This window comes from Suncus etruscus, chromosome 6 (assembly GCF_024139225.1).
Source record: "Suncus etruscus isolate mSunEtr1 chromosome 6, mSunEtr1.pri.cur, whole genome shotgun sequence".
NCBI lineage: Eukaryota > Metazoa > Chordata > Mammalia > Eulipotyphla > Soricidae > Suncus > Suncus etruscus.
Genome location: NC_064853.1, coordinates 65,737,914 through 65,757,969, shown reverse-complemented (window position 1 = coordinate 65,757,969; position 20,056 = coordinate 65,737,914). Strand labels below are relative to the sequence as shown.

The following is a 20,056-nucleotide window of genomic DNA, read 5'->3' as shown; positions in this document are numbered from 1 at the left end:
GAATTCATTAGTGAATGCATCTAGGCCTGGGCTTTTCTTTTGGGAAAGACTTTTGATTGCCATTTTAATTTTCTCAATAGTCTGGGTCTGTTTAGATATGCTAGTCAGGGGTCTCAAACTCAATTTACCTGGGGGCCGCAGGAGGCAAAGTCGGGGTGATCCTTGAATGCAGAGTCAGTAGTAAGCCTTGAACATTGGGGGTGTGTGACCCAAACAACTAAAATAAAACAAAACAAAAAAAGATTCCTCTAGGCAGGGCCACAAAATGTTGTAAGGAGGGCCGCAAACGGCCCGCGGGCTGTGAGTTTGAGACCCCTATCTAGATCATCCTTTTTCATCTGTGGAAAATTATAAGAATCTAAGAATTTATCCATGTCTTCCAAATTCTCTTGTTTTGTGGCATAGAATTTGTCAAAGTAGTCTCTGATTTACTCTTTGAATCTTTGTAGTATCTGTAGTGATTGTTCCCTTTTCATTTCTAATCTGGTTTACTAAGTTTCTCTCTCTCCCTTTGTGAGTTTTGCTAGTGGTTTATCTTGTTGATTTTTTTTTTTTTCAAAGAACCAACTTTTGCTTTTATTGATATTTCAGATCGTTTTTGGATTCCCACTTCATTAATTTCTGCTCTAAGCTTTGTCATTTCCTTCTGCCTGTCTATTTTGGGGTCATTTTGTTGATCATTTTCAAATTTTATAAGCTGTGTTATTAAGTTATTTATGTAGGCCTTCTTCCTCCCTGATGTGTTCTTACAAACCTATAAATATTCTTCTTAGTACTGCTTTTGCTGTGTCCCACAAATTTTGATAATTTGTGTCTTCATTCCCATTTGTTTCCAGGAATGTTTTGATTTCCTCTTTAATTTCATCTCTAACCCATTGGTTGTTCAGTAGTGAGCTGTTTAATTTCCAGGTTTTAAAGTGTTTTCCTCTGTGTCTTTTTGTAGTTCACTTTTAATTCCATGCATTTTGATCTGAAAAGCTAGTTTGAACAATTTCTATTCTTTTAATTTATGCAGCTAAGTTTTATGGGCCAGCATGTGGTCTGTCCTGGAGAATGACCCATGTGCAGTTGGAGAAGAATGTGTCTCCAGTTTTCTGGGGGTGGAGAGTCATATATATATGGCCATTTTCTTCCATTTCTCCCTTCAGAGGTAGTATGTTCTCGTTAGGTTTCAGCTTGGTTGACCTATCAAGGGGTGACAGGGTGATGTTGAGGTCTCCCACTATTATTGTATTGCTATTGATGTCTTCTTCAGATTTGTCAACAATTGTATTAAATATTTTGCTAGCCCCTCATTGGTTGCGTATATGTTTAGGAGTGTGATTTCTTTCTGTTGTACATTTCCCTTGATTATTACAAAATGTCGATCTTTGTCCCTTATAACTTTTTTAAGACTAAAGTTTCTGTCATCTGATATTAATATGACCATTCCAGCTTTTTTAAGGGAGTTGTTTGCTTGGATGATTGTCCTCCAACCTTTGGTTTTGAGACTATGTTCTATTTATTTACATGTTTTTCTTGTATCATACTGAATGTTTGATTAAGTTTTTGATCCATTTTCCACTCTGTCTCTTACCTGGTACATTTATTTTATTGACACTGTGAGAGATGATTATTATGGGATTTAGTGTCATCTTTATGTAAGACTTTGTTGTGCCTCTTGTTCTGTCTTGTCTTAAAATAGACCTTTCAGTTTGTCTTTTAAGTCTTGTTTTGAGTCTGTAAAGTTTTTGAACAGTTGTTTACCCAAGAAGCTGTGTATCTTTCCTTCAGATTTGAATGTAAGTTTGGCTGGGTGAAGTACACTTGACAATGCTTAATTTTGTTGAGTTTTGTAACTATATCCCATCACTGCCTTTGGGCCTTGAGGGTTTCTTGTGATAAATCTGCTGTAAATCTTAGGGATGCTCATTTGAATGTAGTTTTCCTTTTTGTTCTTGCTATTTCAGTGTTCCATCCCTGTCTGTGGGGTTCATCATTGTGACTAGGATATGTCTTGGGGTGCTTTATTTTTAGATTTCTTTTAGTTAGTAATCTTTGGGCATGTAGGAATTGTTTGCATGCACTAGCTCTGGGAGTTTCTCTGCAATGATGTCCTTGACTGTTGTTATTTCATGGGGGTTTTCTTCCTCTGTCTCTTAGACTCCAGTCATTCTTGTTTCTGTTGAGTTTACTAAAGACTTCTGTTTTGGTTTTGGGGCCACACCCATTGATGCTCAGGGTTTACTCCTGGCTATGCACTCAGAAATCACTCCTGGCTTGGGGGGACCATAAGGGACGCTGGGGGATCGAACTGCGGTTTGTCCTAGGCTAGCACTTGCAAGGCAGACACCTTACCTCTAGCGCCACCGCTCTGGCCCCGAGTTTGCTAAAGAGTTCTATTTTCATCTCTCCATGTTGTTTGAGGACTTTTCCCATTGCCTGTTCATTTGTTTTTAGGCTCTTTTTCAATCTCTTCTTTCGTATGGAGTTGTTATAAATCTCATCTTCCAGCTCACTAATTCTGTCTTTAGCTGCTGTTACTCTTTTGGAGAGGCTTTCCAATGAGGTTTTCATTTTGCCTACATGTTTTTCATTCCTGTTATTTCAGTCTGAAGTGTTCTCGTTTCTTCTCTCATATCCCCTTGATTCTTATTTGTAGCACTTTCAGTTGTTACATGTTTTCTTAGAGTTCTGTGAGAATTCTTCATATTTCTTCTCTAGAGTCCTTAAATGAGAGGCTGAAGAGGTGGTCAGCACTTTTCAGGAAATCAGAGCCGCCATCTTCATTCTTTATTATAGTAGAGGCCTGCATTGTTTCTCAATTGTGATGCTTGTAATTTGTTGTGTTCTATGTGATGTACTGGGGTTCACTGTCTAGTGAACTAGAACAGCTGCTAGGCAGAGTGGCTGGGCTCCTCCTTTCTTTGTGGGTGGGGTGAGCTCACCTCTGTTGAACTGCATCAAGATGGCACTCGCATCAAAATGCCTGGATTTGAACTTCTATGGCTTTCACTTGCCAATACTTTCTGATCAAATGTTATTGCTTTCCTATAAAGTTAAGAACATATATTTTGTTTCTGTATTATTGTGACCAAGAGTACTTACTTATCAAGATTCCTATTTGAATGTTTGATTTTCATAGTGATTTAAAGACCAGAACTAAAATGAAATTGTATTTTTTAAAGGCTATTTTCATGTAATGCCATAAGATACTCACTAAATGTCACTAACTGTTTAAAAAATCTACTTGCTATAGGTCTAGGTCAAGACATCGTCTCCGCTCCCATAGCCGAAGCAGTGAAAGGTCCAGTCACAGAAGGACTCACAGTCGCTCTCGGGATCGGGAACGTCGCCGAGGCAGAGAGAAGGAGAAAAGGGAGAAGGAGAAGACTAAAGACAAAGAGTCGCAGGGCGTCAAGCGTGGGTAAGTGGACACAAATCTTGCCCAGTAATGATACGAGTCCCTGAAATGTTCCATTTAAATTTGCATTCTCTGAGGTTTTTCTTATTCCCACACTACCATTAAATTGCTAGAAGAATGGAATTCAGTGGGAAAAAGAGGAATGCTGTAGAGAAAGTAGAAACAAATTAAAATAGCTACAGGTTTCTTCTCCTGTCTGAACTAAGAGTGCTCCTATTTGGTCTAAATTTGGGTGTTTATTTTTGGAGGGCCTGAAAAGACTCAAAACTCTTAAAATATATGTTAATACCAATTGTATTTCCTGACCTAATACTAACCTACCAAATCAGACCAAATGGGAATGTTCTACTTTAGGAACTGTTTTCATACACTCTTGCATCTTTCACGCACATGCATCTCTTGATTTTTACTCTGTTTTTTTTTCCTGTTTTTTTTTTCCATTCTATACATAAGTAACATAATATATTAGAAATATAAAATCAGTTGCATCACAAAATTCAATATGTAAAAAACTCAAATTTACAGGATACTTAGCAAAGTTATTCTCACTGAAATTCTTTTATTGAGAATATAAATGGAAAATTTGAAGACATATAATGATGAATTGTGTCTCTTGCCTTTTCTAAAGCTGTTAGGAAAGAGGATTGAAGGGAGACAAAGCCAGGAGGACATGGTTTGCTGCTGGTCAGGCCTCTTTTAGCACAGAGGAGAACTAACTTTAGCAATAGAATACTGAGGTGTTTCTGTACCAGAGTGTGCATACATGTCTGACCCAGAATGTATTATTATTTTTATGGGATTGGGGTTTAAAAAGAGCCAAAACCATACTGAAAAATAAGAAACTGGGACGTATTTTATTACCTAATTTGGGACTCTATTCTAAAGTCATAGTGATCAAACCAGCATGTACCGCAATCAGTACTCTCTTGTCTGTGAGAGAATTCAATTCCCAAGGACAAACTACATATTTATGGACAGTTAATTTTTGAAAAAGAAGCTGAGAACCTGAAATGGAGTAAAGATTGCCTCTTCAGCTAGGAAAACATGTAAAAGATGAAAGCTGGATCCATATCTCACACTTTATACAAAAGTAAACTCAAAGTGCACCAATATGGGCCCGGAGAGATAGCACAGCGGCGTTTGCCTTGCAAGCAGCCGATCCAGGACCAAAGGTGGTTGGTTCGAATCCCGGTGTCCCATATGGTCCCCCGAGCCTGCCAGGAGCTATTTCTGAGCAGACAGCCAGGAGTAACCTCTGAGCACCGCCGGGTGTGGCCCAAAAACTAAAAAAAAAGAAAAAAATAGTGCACCAATATAAACCCAACAACCCAACCAAAAACTATAAAGTACATTGAAGAAAATAAAGCAGAATTCAAGATTTGAACATTAAAGACATATCTAGTGATGCAATGCCAAAGGCAAAGACAACAGAATTTAAAGATAAAAATGGGACTGCATTGGGGCCGGAGAGATAGCACAGTGATAAGGCATTTACTTTGCATGCTAAAGGACAGTGGTTCGAATCCCGGCATCCCATATGGTCCCCCAAGCCTGCCGGGTGTGATTTCTGGGTGTAGAGCCAGGAGTAGTCCCTGAGAGCTGCTGGGTGTGACCCAAAAACCAAAAACTAAAAAAAAAAAAAAAAAAAAAAAAAATAAAGAGTTTCCCTGTGACAAAAGAAGCAAGGGCTAAAACTCAAAGACAGCTAACAAATTGAGAAAAACTATCTGCATTCCGCACACCAGATAAAAGGTTGGTATTCAGAGTATATAAGTACTGATTCGTATTCAGAATATATAAATATCAACAGCAAAAAAAAAAAAAAAAAAAAAAAAAAAAGAATCCAAAAGCCCATCGAAAATGGGGAGAGAGGAAATGAAGACACCTTTCTGACAGATGGGTAATAGCACATGACATCAGTTATCATTAGGGAAGTCCAAATCAAGATGACGAGATATCATCTCAGTGAAAGAAGCACATAAAAACATGGGAACAGTCTGTGTTGGTGGGGAATGTGATGGGAAAGGAACTCTCAGCCACTGCTCTTGGGAACATTGTCTGGTTTAGCCCCTGTGGAAAAGGGGTATGGAGAGTCCTCAGCAAAACTAGAATTGATCTGCTATATCACTCAGCAATTCCACTGTTGTATCTATCCCCAGGACACAGGAACATTTATTGATAAGGATGTATACACACTATTATTTATTGCTACACTTAGCAGTATAGCTAAGATATACAATCAATTTAGGTATTCAGTGATAGGTGAATAGATTACAAAGCTTTGGTATATATACACAGTGGAATACTATGCAGCTAAAATGAAGAATGAAATCATGCAATTTGATCTCACTTATCTATGGTACATAGAATAACTGGACTGCAGTGTAGTAAAGTGGGGAGACTTAGACCACTCTTAACTCTGGATGGAGAAAGACAGAGGGAGGAGAAAGGCAGAGAAGGAAAGAAATCATGGGTGGAAGGAGGAAGATGAGAAAGGGAAGGAACTGCGGAAGGTATGCTGGTAATGTGACTATAGCTCTACATCCAAACCACAGACTGACTCAGCAACACCAAAAACTTGAGTCCGAACCAAAACCACTGAACTTTAAAATGTTCCCATCAAGGTGGCAGGCTGGGGGAGCAGGAGGGATCTTGGAAACACTGGTGGAGGAAGGTTGAGACTAGTGTTGGAATGGTGCTAGAATAGTATATGTCTAAAACTCAACTATCAATAATTTTACAAACCATGGCTCTTTAATTTAAAAAAAGAAGAATTAAAAGAAGGATAAAACTCACCAGCAAATGAGCAAAAAAGAGGATTCACAATGTCAGAAGAATTTATAGATTCTCTTATTGTAAGCAGACAAATATTTTATATGTGAAATAACCAAGGTGCTACTTTATGTAAGACAAAATTAGTGGTGAGCTTTGGTCTGTCTCTCCATGAAAAGAAATCAGTGCTGTTCCCTAACCCATTTGAAAATAACAATGTTACAGAGACATTCTAGAACAGAGAACCAAGGTGCAAAGGTGCTGGGGTGGCTGAAGTATGCTGTGCAGACAGGGAAAATAAACACAGGGATGGAAGGAAGGGTGCTGAGGTAGGAGTGGAGGTCAAAGATATAAAATGAGATCATTCTGTGAAATCTTTTTCGAATAGCAGCCAATTATATGTAGCTCTGGGAATTCCTGGAACATCCAAATGATCATAATTAGAGTGTGTCTTACCATTATCACAGAGCGATCTGGTCATGTTGATATGCTGCCGAATGAGGGCGTCCCATGTGTGGGGACCAAAAGCGCAAAGGCCAATGCAACCCACCAGCCAGCCTGATCTAAAGCTCCATCAGGGAGGTTTAATTATTGTCATTTTAATATTTCTGCATTTTTGAACTTGGTTTCTCAGAGTTCTTGTTAATTTTACACAATTTTATTTTAGTGACTGATTTATATTTATATAAAGGTTACTTAAAACCTACAGGTTATCGAGTGGTGTTCCAGAGCCTGGAGGTCACACCCTATGCTCAGTCAGTAGGATAGGTTAGTTCACTGCTACAACCTTTTAGTGGTGCTGAGTGACTCCGGGGTTACACTGCAATGTGGCAGTGGAGGCCCACAGAGTGCTAGGAATAAACTTGGGCTCCTGTCCATGCAGGGCCAGCGACCTTGACTCCAAGGCTCTCACCCAGCTCCTATGTACAACTATTTCATTATTCAATCATGAAGGGCCTTGAGAACCACACCCAAAGGAAGGGATCCATAAGCACTCTGGCTAGAATCTGGGACTCCTTCCTTGCCCTGTGGACCATCTCCCCAAAGCTTCTGTTCTATTGGGGCCGGGGAGGTGGTGCTAGAGGTAAGGTGTCTGCCTTGCAAGCTCTAGCCAAGGAAGGACCTTGGTTCGATCCCCCAGTGTCCCATATGGTCCCCCCAAGCCAGGGGCAATTTCTGAGCGCTTAGCCAGGAGTAACCCCTGAGCATCAAACGGGTGTGGCCGGAAAAACCAAAAAGCTCCTGTTCTATTTTAAATGTCTGCTTTTCAGACTGAGAGCATAGCCTAACAAGAGGGGACAGATATTTTTGATCATAGAAATTTCTGCCTTCGAGCTCCGTGTGAATTCTGAATTTTGTTCCTAAAAAAATTAACTGCTCAAAGGTGTTTAGATTCTCAGAAAGTTAAATCGCCAAAGTTGCCTTTTGGCTTCCTATTTTAGGGTCATTTGACATTGTTTTTTTTTTTGTTTTTTTTTTTTTTTTTTTTCAAAATAAACGATCTTTGAGCCTTTATTTATTCTGGGAGATAGGGGTGATGTTGCAGGAGGAGCAGTATTAGGGACATCGAATCCTACACTTGTACCAGGGGCTGTGTCAAAGGGCCCTGGTGGCCAGGGCATGTCCTTTAGTCGTGGCTCTGAGCTCATTGCCCCCACATTCCCAGAGATGCCTGTAGTAAATTCCTATAGATCCAGGTTTTCTACCTGGAGCCTGGCAGAAGGCACTGGAGTGATTTGGGAGGCCAGACTCCGGCTGGACAACCGTTAGTGGCTCTCAGAGCCTGTCACATTTTTCCTTACCTCTTACTTCTTTATGCAGCAGGAAGTCGCTTATGCTAATTTCCCTGATTTGCATATAGGTTATAGAGTTCTGTGGTGCTGAATCTGCTTGGAACTGCTTTTAAGTGTCTGCTTAGATCAAAGCCGGGCTGTGTGATAGCTGTTGTCTGACACCAAGCTGTGTGGTGTTGTTTTCATTAAACATTTATCACACTTCGAATGTGACAGCAGGCAACTTTGTGCCAGGATAACATGTTTTCATGCAAAATTTATTGAAAAAGACGAGACTTTGTAAAGAGAGCTTGTTGCCTTTCAGCAGTGGCGAAGGGTAAGTGTTTGGTTCGAAGGAAGCACATCAGTGGAACATGCAAGAGAAGCTTGTATGTCAGTTTTGCTAAACGGGTAAACAAACACTTCATCATGTGTGTTGAATTGTTCTTTTAAAAATAACAGTTTCGCTATTTCTTTATGGCCCGTTATGTTCTTGGGTATTTCACATTAGAGTAATTTTATCTCCCGGTTTCCATTGTGTAGGTTTTCATGTTGGTCGCTCAGTTTGCGTTGTCTTCAATAGAAACCATTTGTAATTCTCTCCAAAGGACCAGGCCAAGAAAGGAGATTTAACCAGACCAAAAGAATGATTGTGAACGCTGGAGACGGGTTTCCTCGCTTCTCCCTGGTGCCACCTTCCTCTCATTCATTATGTCAGTACATTTTAATTATCCCTGCACTCTCCCAGCGGGATTTGATTTGAATTCTGCCTGTTAGAGCATTAAATGGCACGGATTGTAGTTTCATTCTTCCTTTTTTGTGGTTACTTGACTATGAAAAGCCTTGGAATGAGAGAAGGTACTTTTATTTCCCTGTTTCATTCCATCAGAGGCTGAGGAATTAAGGTTTTGCGAGGTTACATGGAGAAGTTTGTGAAAGAATGAAAAGTAACCTTGTGCTTTATTTATACTCTTGAGTGAATTTTTGCCATAAAGGCTATAAGACGTTTGCGAGAGCATCTGCACACACATATCTAATCACTGCCTCTACCTGTGTCACCAGATGTAGTTTGAAGCCTCCATTGAAGTCCACTGCATTTTGATCTCTGTTTCATGAGTTATCAGTTATGTTACAATTATTCCATTTAGTTTCAGTTGCTTTACAATTCTGAATGTCCCTTCTAGAATTTATATTTTAAATACTGGTTAAAATTTTGGTCTTTGCTAAGGCCTTAATGCCTAAACTGACTTATTTCAGGGTCATAATTGGTTTCACCCACTCTGTTACTTTGATACATGTTACAGGGCAAACCCTTGCCCTCCCAGAGAGATCTTTTATAGAAGGCGTTGGTTTTGCCTTTAGTTAGGTTATGCATGACTTTGCAAGCCAAAAGTTCTGCACTATTGTTCCAAGAATACGGAGAGAATAAATTTAGAGCACAGATCAAGTCTTTTATTTCTCAATAAACAAGCAGTTGCCCTAAATGCCAACTGTTGATTTTATTAACTCATTGTGGTTCTAATTTGTGCCACATTGAAAAACACCTTGATTATTAGAGATACAGAGGATGCTAGTCCTGATAGAATCTCAGTATCTAATCTCTCTCTAATTTCTCTCTCTCTCTTTACACACACACACACACACACACACACACACACACACACACACACACACACACTTTTTATTTATTTAGCTCTTCCAGACTTTCTTTTTAGTATTCTTCTCATTGGTGTGGCATATTCAAACTAACATGGATTGGAATAAACATAATATATGGTTGTCATGTTAGATAATAAGCAGCAAAGATGTGGAGCCTAGAGGTGTACCTGATGACTTTTTATATACTAATGTGATGTTATAGGACAGTTTGCTCAGCTAGCAATGTTCAGGGCTTAGTCCTGACTCTATACTCAGGAACTCCTGGCAGTGCTTGGGGTACCACATGTGGGGCCAGGAATAAAGCTGGGATTAGCTGTGTGCAAGTCAATCTCCTTGACCCTTGACTATCTCTCATTTTTATATGGCAGTTTAATTGTATTATTTTTCTTTTAATTTTGGGACTATACCTGGTGTGCGTAGGGCTTGTTTCTAGTTCTGGACTCAGAGATCACTCCTGGAAATGATTGGGGGACCATGAGTAGCAACAGGTTATTTCTGGCTCTGGAGTCAGGGATCATTCCTGGTGCCCTCAGGGGACCAAGTAGAGGACCAGGGATTGAACCATCCAGTGTCAGCCACATGTAAGACAAGCACCCTGCCAGCTGTACTATGGCTGTGTATGACAGATTAAAGCAGCTGATTTAGATGCTCTTATTCTAGCAAATAAAGTGTGTGTAGCCAGACAAAGGGGTGATAACATATATGTTCTTGGCCATACAGATGCATGGATAGATGTGGTATGTACTTACTTTTCCATTAAAACACTTCATTTGTTTAAGAGTTGTTGACATAGCTTAGATTTTGAGGTATTGAAAGAAGATGATAAAAAAAAAATCCAGATGGTATCATCAGGGTTAATGCCTGTCACTTAGAGCTAAAGATATGTTCCTTGGTTCTGAAGATTGCTTATAAGTATGGAGGATTGGACTGGATCTCAGGAAGAGATTGGCCCTGGTGGGCATAAACACAAAGCATTTTCTCGGTGCTCTTCCGTCTGTGCTGATCACTGGCACAGCAGATGCAGTTGGGGATATGCAGCAATGAATGCTGCCGTTTTAATTCTTCCCAGCTTCCTCAGGAGGGCTGGGAATGGCAGCCTTGGGCCCCCGTGGGTGCACCAGTCTGCGTTGGACCACCTGGAGATAGAGCTGGAAAATCAATTTGGTTGTTTTGTTGCAGTCTTCGCTTCTTTATTTTTGGAAGAAAGATCCAGGAGGGCTTTCCACATTAGAAAGAGCACCTGACAGAGAACAAACTTTCAAGTCTGTCTCTAGAGAAGGGTAGAGTAAAACCTTCCATTGTGACTCCTTAGAAATCAAGCCTACTCACCACTCAACAAAAAGGGATGAAAAATGAGAGTAGAAGAGGTTTCTATTATTCACAGTTCTCTGGACAAATACGAGTGGTGTCTTGTGGGTTTTGTTGATTCTGTTTTATGGGAATATCCACATACAGGTTACTAAATAATAAGTAACTAGGAATTTATTTGCTCTTTAAGCAAAGATCATTTACCTTTATCTCTGAACTAGTAATGTTAAATGTAGTAAATTCGCCTCTGCAGTTTGAAAATTGTTAGGGTTCAAAATAAACCCAGAGAAATGGTACAGTAATCACAGAATATGTGCTTCTAAAGCTTAAACTGTTTACAGTTGCTAAGTGATTTAAAGCTATAAGTGCTGTCTCTCCCTCTACCTCTAGCCTATAACAGATGGAAGTTTTGTTTTGTTTTTGTTTTTTTGTTTGTTGTTGTTGTTGGTTTTGGATTTTTTTAAGTGACTGCTATATAAATGGGGGATAATATGTAGCCTCTGTGCCTGTCTTTTCCTTCATAGCATATGGTGTGTTTGATCCACAGCAAGGATCCCATTAAATTGGGGCCAATATGACAGAACCAGTGTGTTCTGTTTTATTGTGGATATATCACAAATTATTATCCAAATATGGTCAAAGAATTAATGTGCTTTTTATACTGTCAAAATTTTTGGTGTGATTTTAGTGTTGTTTCTGTCTTAAATGTTTGGTGTGAGTGACAAGTAGATCATGTTGTGATTAATTTCTTTAATAATTATGAAATTAATTTGTTTTCTTCTTGTATGTATATGTTACAGGTTTGATAAGTTCTAATTTTCTAGTAGAAATTTGCTCATTTTATCTAAATCATTTAGCAAAAATTTTTAATATTCTGCTTAAATTTTCTGTAACTTGTGGGGATAATCTATTCTCAATCTTATTCCCAATTCATTATATTTTTTTGATTAACAATTCTAGTAATTTATCAATTTTATTCATTTTTATAATGACTTACAACCTAACAATGGGTTGTTTGTGTTGAATATATGTTTTTTTTTTACTTGTTTGTGCTCTTCTCATTTACAATTATATATATTACATATTTTATTTGGGGGGATTAAATATGCTGCTCATTTTATATCATTTTGAGAAGAACATTAATTCATTTGTTCATAGTACTATTAATCTTAAATTATTTTTCTAAGAATATTAATATTTTTTCTAATAAAACTTTCACAGTTTATTAGAATTTTTAAAATATTTTTCAAGGGGGGGGACACACCTGGTGGTGCTAAGAGCTCACCCCCTTATTCTGTGCTCAGGAATGATTCTTGGCTGTGCTGGGGGCACCTCTTTAGGGTTGGGGATCAACCATGTGCAAAGCTAGTGCTTTGCCTGCTATACTAGATCTTTGGGGCCACCAGGAGAGTTTTATTATGTTAATTATTATAACACTGTGATTTACAAAACTGTTCATAATTAATTTGTATCTAGTATCCAATGTCCCAATATCAGTGTCTACTTCCCTCCACTAGTGTCCCCAGTTTTCCATCCACTCCCAAAGTGCTAGTCAGGTACAAATTTACTAAATATTGTTTGTTACAACAGAGTGTCAAATGGAATTATTAAAACTAGATCAATAAAAGTCAGTTTGTGATAATTGTTATAACAATGGTGTTACTAAAGTCATTGAAGTTTTATGGTGCTGGTTGGTGCTGGCTGAACCTTCTCTGCTGTTTTTAGTCACAGTGTGGTGGTCTTTTATGAAACGTTTCTATCAAATTTGCTATTGAGCAGTCAGTACTATGTAATTTGGAGATATCCAGGAGCTGTGGATGATCTGGTGGCTTGGCAGTTTAATAAAGTTCAGTTGTGGAACTGGGCTATTTCTGTGCCCAAGAATGTCAGGTGTGGCTTCCTGCTACTGTGCCTGCTGGTGGGGGTGGGAGAAATTTTCCTACCCCCAATCTGAAAAGACCGAAGAGCTTTCAATCCTCACTGGTGGCCTGCCTAGACCACTTAGTGGCTTGGCATTCTTTGAAATTAGCTCCCACCAAAATTTTTGTTAGTGTTTTTACTGTCATTCAGTTAAAAAAATGTTTTTAGTTTGGGGACCATAACCAGCCATGCTCAAGGGTTACTCCTGGCTCTGAGCTCAGGAATTGCTCCTGGTGGGGTGGGGTGGGGGCATATGGGATGCCAGAGATTGAACTTGGGTCAGCTACATGCAAGGCAATTACTATTGCTTTGGCCCCATATTGTTAAATTTTTATTGCTACATATATAACTGTCTATATAGTAAATTATCACTTAACATTATGGATTCTTGGAAAATATGACTAAGTGAACAACATAATGACAACTTGTTCTTTAGCAATTTCATTTATTAACCAGGATTTTTTTCTCATCAACATTTTTTAAAAAATTACATTAAATGAAATGCTGTTACTTGACAAGTTGCTATATTTTTTAATTTACAAAGAGCATTATCTGTAGATTATCTCTGTTGTGTCCTTAATTTAGTTTTAAAGTTAACACATTATAAAGACTCACTTTTTTCTGTGGGCATTTTTAGGAACTAAAAAAATCATTGGGGTGCCAGTGTTAAGCCTGAGTGGTAGACTGTGAAGTCCAGGTTTTATCCTCAATAACCCAAACATTTTTTTGAATAGGGGACACATCTGGCAGTGCTTGATGTTGGCGGTTGTAGATAGAACTCAGTAGAACTTGTTTTGGTACTGGGGCTACCAGGGCCACACTGGGTTCTGGCCTGGCTGTGCTAGAGACTATTAGGGCCACACTTGTTGGTCCTCAGGAAGACCATGTAGTTCAGGCCTTGTACATGCTAGACATATGCTCTACCACTTGTGCTAATGGCCTATATTATAAAACTACATATTTTTTGTTTGACTTATTTCTGTTTTTGCCATGCCTATTGGTGCTCAGTTGGCTCTGTGCTCAGTTGTCACTCCTGGCAATGCTTTTTAAAACTACATGGAATTTCTGAAGATGGAGCCTCGGTTGGCTATGCACAATATACAAGGCAAGGCAAGCACACTACTCTTTGTCTTGTCTCTCTTCTCTCTGGTCTTTAATATTATGGGTCTTTAACACATGTATGAAATGATATAATTTCAGCCACATTAATAGAGAACATTTCTACACATCAAAATCCCTTTTTTTTTGTTTTTGGGCCACACCCGGCGGTGCTCAGGGGTTACTCCTGGCTGTCTGCTCAGAAATAGCTCCTGGCAGGCACGGGGGACCATATGGGACACCAGGATTCGAACCAACCACCTTTGGTCCTGGATCGGCTGCTTGCAAGGCAAACACCGCTGTGCTATCTCTCCGGGCCCACATCAAAATCCCTTATGTTTTCTTTTGGAATTTACTTCTCCTGCAAGTCTCTAGGTACCAGATACTATTCACATGCTATTTGTCATTGAATATATGTTTGGCTTCCGGTGTTCTCCTACAGATAGCATAATACAACTATTAAAAGTAATAAGCAAGCAATAAGTTGCTGGTTCACAAAAATAAGTATTCAAAATTTTTATTTCTGTACATTTACAGTGTATCATCAAAAAGGTACATTTAACCAAGGACATTGAAAATTTTGCACATAGTAATTTATAAGATTGTACTGAAAAATTGACGGGGCCGGGCGGTGGCGCTGGAGGTAAGGTGCCTGCCTTGCCTGCGCTAGCCTAGGACGGACCGCAGTTCGATCCCCCGGCGTCCCATATGGTCCCCCAAGAAGCCAGAAGCAACTTCTGAGCGCATAGCCAGGAGTAACCCCTGAGCGTCACAGGGTGTGGCCCAAAAAAAAACAAAACAAAACAAAAAAAAGATTGTACTGAAAAATTGAAAAGGACAAATCCAAAATGAAAAAGAACTTCTGTTAATGAACTGGAAGAACTGAAATTTGTCTAAAGCAGTGTTCATGTTTGCTATATTTCCTATCAGAATCCTAATGGGATTCTTTACATAAATGCAGAAAACCATATTAATAAAACTTACTAGGAACTACAAAAGACCCAAAGTAGACAAAATAATTTTGAATAGTATTAAAAAAGGATTTCTCAAATTAAAACTATAATGCAAGGCAATATTCATGGAATCAACATGATATTAGAATTAAAAACAGACCCAGTGACCAGTGAAACAGAGTCATAAATTCAAAAATAATCCCACACATGTATATACAGATAGTTAACATGATAAAAGACCTTAAGGCCATATGGTGGAGAAAAGAAAGTCTCTAAAATATCTGTGGTTGGGAAAATAACCACATGCAAGCAGCATAAAACTAAACTATGATTTAACACCATACACAAAAAAATAAATTAAGAATGGATCCACGCCTTAGATGATTTCACTTTAAGAACTGAACCCATAAAAATGCAGAGAAAATGTAGGCAATATTTTTCTTGACATGGGCCTTAAAGAAGTGCTTGGAGATGTAATTTCAATAAGGGTAACACCTACAAAACTAAATGAATGACATTGTTTTAAATGAAGGGCCTTCTCCATTTAACCATGATTTAATGGAGAGAATAGCCACCATATGGGAGAAGACATTTGCAGATACCTGTTATCCAGATTATGTAAAGAGCTCAGAAACACAGCAACAAAAAGCAGAGGATCTGAATCCAACACTTCTCCATAGCTGACAGTAGGAGGTCAATAAGTTTGTTTGATGAGTCAAGAGCCAAGCTGTTACTCCACAGTATGTATTTTCTAACTGTTGGGTCCTGCTCTGGATGAGGCAGTTGACCTATTAGTCGATGGTGATTTTCTCTTCCTCTGTCACCTTTCTTATTTCTGTGTTGTGTTTTGTTGCATACTGAGAGAGGAAGCATTGAAGTCTCCAGCTCTCGTTTGTCTATTTTTCCTTTGGATTCTGTTTTATCTATTTTGAGCCGTTTCTCACGTGTCTGTGCATTATGTGTATACACTTAAGATAAAACTGGCAATTCTGAGTTTCTGGTTTATTTCTTTCATTAATTGTCATGTGACTTTTGGCTACTCACTAACTTTCTCTATTCTGTCTAATTGTAGATACAGTAAATGGTCTCTGAAGTACCTTTTTGTGGTGCAGTATTTGATCATGAGTCTTTTGGGGTTTGCTGTTGTTTGGTCACACTTGACAGTGTTCAGGGTATTAGCTCTGCATTCAGGGATCACTCCTGGTGGTGTTCGGGGGATAACATGGGATATGATTTCACACCATATGGACATGTATATGATCAAACCCATGTTGACTGCATGCAAGGCAAGCACCTTACTCATTATCCTGTTACTCCCATCGTTCTCATTAGTCTGGGATGAAGAGAATGTCACTCTGGGATTGAAGGGGATAGTGGCCCTGTCCCAAATTGTAGTAAACTGGCTTCCTGCATTGTTAATTGCCCTTACTTGTAGTCATCTTTTCCTCCCTCAAGGATGTTGGTGAGTAAATACAGAAACCATCTTACTAACCAATGCCTCCCTTTCCTCTAGCACTTGGTCAGCTCTTATATCTTAACTCTCTATGGTGCTGGGCACCTAACTGGTCTTGGGGAGCCCAGAGAGATCAGTCAATAATAGTGCTTAACTATTAGTTAACTATTAGTGCATAACTAACAGTTATGGAGCTTGCCATCACGGGGGGGGGAGGGGGCAAAAGAAATGATTGTTAGTACAAATATGAACTGTTACTCATCAATCTCATCAATATCAAGGCTAGAGAAGCTTAGTGCTAAAGTGGCATATACCAGGAGGGGAAGATTTGAGTTTTCCAAAGATAAGAGTAAGAAGAAAGGAGGAAACAGAAGAGCTCTGGGAGGCCTCTACTGGCAGAGGGCATGTCATGAAGAGAATGTACCTTGATGGAAAGGAGCCTGGCTGGGACGGACTGGGGGATGGTCTGGGAGTCAGGGACAGGGACAGAGTAAGACAGTGAGGGCGGGGGGGTGGGGGGAGGCATGATAGAGCCACACGCCACAGGGCCTGGTAAACCTGGTTAAGGATTTGGGTCTCTATCTTAAGAGTAACAGGATGCCTTTGAAGTGTTTTAATCTGATGGGTGACATGATCAGATTAGTGTTTTGAAAAGATCACTCCAGCTGCAGTGTGGAAAGCAGATTGCTGAGGCTGAGTGGACGCAGAGAAGGCAGATAAGTCACACTGTTGTCTGTGGGAGATGGAACAGTGGCTGGGCCAGGGATTGGGCTTTGGAGATAGAGAAGTTGATGAATTGGAGACATATTTATGTATCTAGTGATGGATTTGATTTGGCAGAGGAGATGATACTATGAAGAATAGCCCTTTGTTTTCTGCTTCACATCATGGGAGCGATGGCACTACTTTTGCGGACCATGAGCTCTGTTGGCAGAGATGGGAAGGAGAGATGTCTGGGCGGTGTTAGAGCTCGAGATGTGCCTTTGGAGCACTAAGAGCAGGCAAGACATGATGAAGGTTAGAACTTAAGCATGCTCCATGTTGGACTGTTAATCCAGTGCCCAGTTGCTTTTGAATCTGTAGGTCTTTAGGATTTTTACTTTGAATTTGCTAAAGATAGAAGTATGCAGAGAGGAGACAGGTCTGAGTAGTCAATGAACTTTTTCACATGGGAGGGTCATTGGCAGCAGCCACAGACCATAGTCATTACTAAGGCCACAGGCCATACAACAGAAAAGAGATTTGTGTTCTCGCATTGGATGCTTAGACAATTTTATTATTTTTATGTTTTGATTTATAATACTATTAACAATGTTTTTTCATTGACATAATCCTACCATCATCTATATCACCAATGTACCCACTTCTTTTCTTTAAGGAATCCAGTGCTCCCCCAACCCCAGAAGAAAAAAAAAAAAACCAACTGCAGGTCAGCCACCCATTATGTTGCCTTTGGGTCTTCGTTGCCTCATTGTGTATCTTTGGATCCACACATACATATAAAAATCACAACTTCTTGGCCCATTCATTTATCTGTAGTTGGGCATTTGGGGGTTGCTTCAATAACTTGCTATTTTAACGAAGTGCAATAATAAATGTAGATGTATGAATGTCCATTTGCATTTATATTTTTGTGTTTTGGGGATAGCTGCCCAGAAGCGGGATTGTTGAATCCTATGGTCAGTTCTACTTCTATATTTTGGAGAAATCTCCATATTACACTAGATGATGTGCATGTTGTCTGGTGCTAGCTTTGCTCCCAGAGTGGGTGAAGACCCATAAGTCACAGTCTTGGGCCTCAAGAAATGAGTGTGCTTTGGGAGTCAAGCAGGTTATTATTACTGAGTAGTGTGAGGGCTGTGGCAAGTGTAGGTATTGGGAGTACATGTGACTCCAAATGCATTGGTATAGGGAGAGTTTTAAAGGTGTGGAGTCTTGGTCATCTGGAAGAACCAATGGGGTAATATGAGAGAAAGTGAAGAGTGGGAAAACAAAATAGCAAGGTAAGAAGACTCATGATATTCAGGAAGCCCAATCTTTACTCCCTTTTGGGGGGGCAGAGCAACCATTTTACAGAAGCAATCTTCTGGAAACAAGGGGGTATATCGAGCTTAGTAAATTCTTCCTTTTCTGCTATTTCCCCTTTCTTATTCTTCCTTCTTTACCCTCTCTTATTTTTGAGTGTGTTAATATATAATCCAGCATGGAGCATCATATTATTATCATTACTAATACATATTATCAAGAGCCTCCCCACCGGGGCTTCATCCATCTACTTCTTACATTCCCCACATCTAAGTCACCACAGATATTCACATCTTTTTTTTGGGGGGGTATTATACCCCAGCTCTGTTCAGGGGCTACTCTTTGCTCTGTTCTCAGAAATCACTCCTAGAAGGCTTGGGGTATCATACGGGTTGCTGGGAAAAGAACCAAGGTCTGTCAGGGTTGGCCATATGCAAGGCAAACACCCTACTGCTGTGCTATTGCTCCAGCCCAGATATTCACATCTTAAGTAAGCTTCTAGGGTTTGCATATATATATAAGCAGATACGAAGATCTATGTTTAATTTTATTTTCTCTCTCAGGTTTTTATTAGCAAAATAAAATTTAAGAAGGAAAATTTCAGGGAGATGCTAAGGGAGTTTTGATGTCAAAACTGTGAATCTGAGAAGCAGTGCTGAAGAGAATGGGTGAATACCATATTTTCTGGCGTATAAGACGACTGGGTTTATAAGATGATCCCTAATTTTACAGTCTTGGACCATCTTTTCTGTTACTCCATATTATTTTGCTGCAGTACAGTTATTGTGTTCTTTGGCAAAGTTTACAACGTTCCTGTGCTGCAGCTGTATGTACCACAGTGAGCCAATCACAACAAGCAAAGGTTCAAAGGTTATACTGTAATAGACTACCTCTCTGACTCTGGCCAATCTGAGCAGACTTTTTACAGTGTAGATTCGAGTACAGAACATTGTATAATTTACATGCATAAAAAGCCTGCTTGGATTGGCTGAATTAGAGAGGTGGTCCGAGCAGCCTTGCAGTGATTGGTGCAGGATCGAGTTGGAAAATTTATTTTGTGACAATATCCAGATGATTTTCGGTTAGCAGCATATAGAAATGTTTTTCAGGATATACTCGGCATATAAGACAACCCCTGATTTTTGGTTGACTTTTTTTTTTTCATTTCAAAAGTCGTCTTATACGCCAGAAAATACGATAATTCTGAGAGTGTGACAAAGTCTTAGTTAAGGTAGAAGCAGTCAAGAGGAAAAATGGTGACCCACTTAGATATTTATCTTGAGCTGAAGTCTTGGCTTCAGCATCTCACCAACTGTTACTTCATATCAAATGATGGTGTGGAGACACTCAGGCTTCTTTTGGGCTGAGTTATGTAAATAAGCCTTCTTCAGCACCTTCATACCTTCCAGCACATTGGTCCATGAGCCGCACTTATTCACCAGGTGGTAGACCATCAGGTGGTAGACCAGTTGTTCTCAGCCCTTCTATACCTGTAGATCAATACTGAATGGCTAACCAGTGATCAGAGAATACTGATGTAAATGGTACTGGAAGCAAAAGTGCAGATTAAGAAATAAAGAGAAGCACAGGCTTAACATGCTCCCACACCCCAATTTTGTAGTTCTGACTTTAAATCCAACTCTGATATTCATTCTCTTTATGGACCTAGAAAGGTGCTTCAATCTTTGTGCCA

The 20,056-nt window shown here is 39.4% G+C and overlaps 1 protein-coding gene across 3 annotated transcripts in view; it reads left to right on the top strand.

Annotated features, from left to right (window-relative positions):
- Window positions 1-20,056, top strand: part of RSRC1 (arginine and serine rich coiled-coil 1) — a 292,940-nt gene that overhangs the window by 77,544 nt on the left and 195,340 nt on the right. For all 3 annotated transcript variants that reach the window (XM_049774477.1, XM_049774478.1, XM_049774476.1), the window contains exon 5: window positions 3,239-3,406. In XM_049774477.1, the coding sequence (XP_049630434.1) occupies window positions 3,239-3,406 (168 nt within the window). The remainder of the gene's footprint in view (window positions 1-3,238; window positions 3,407-20,056) is intronic.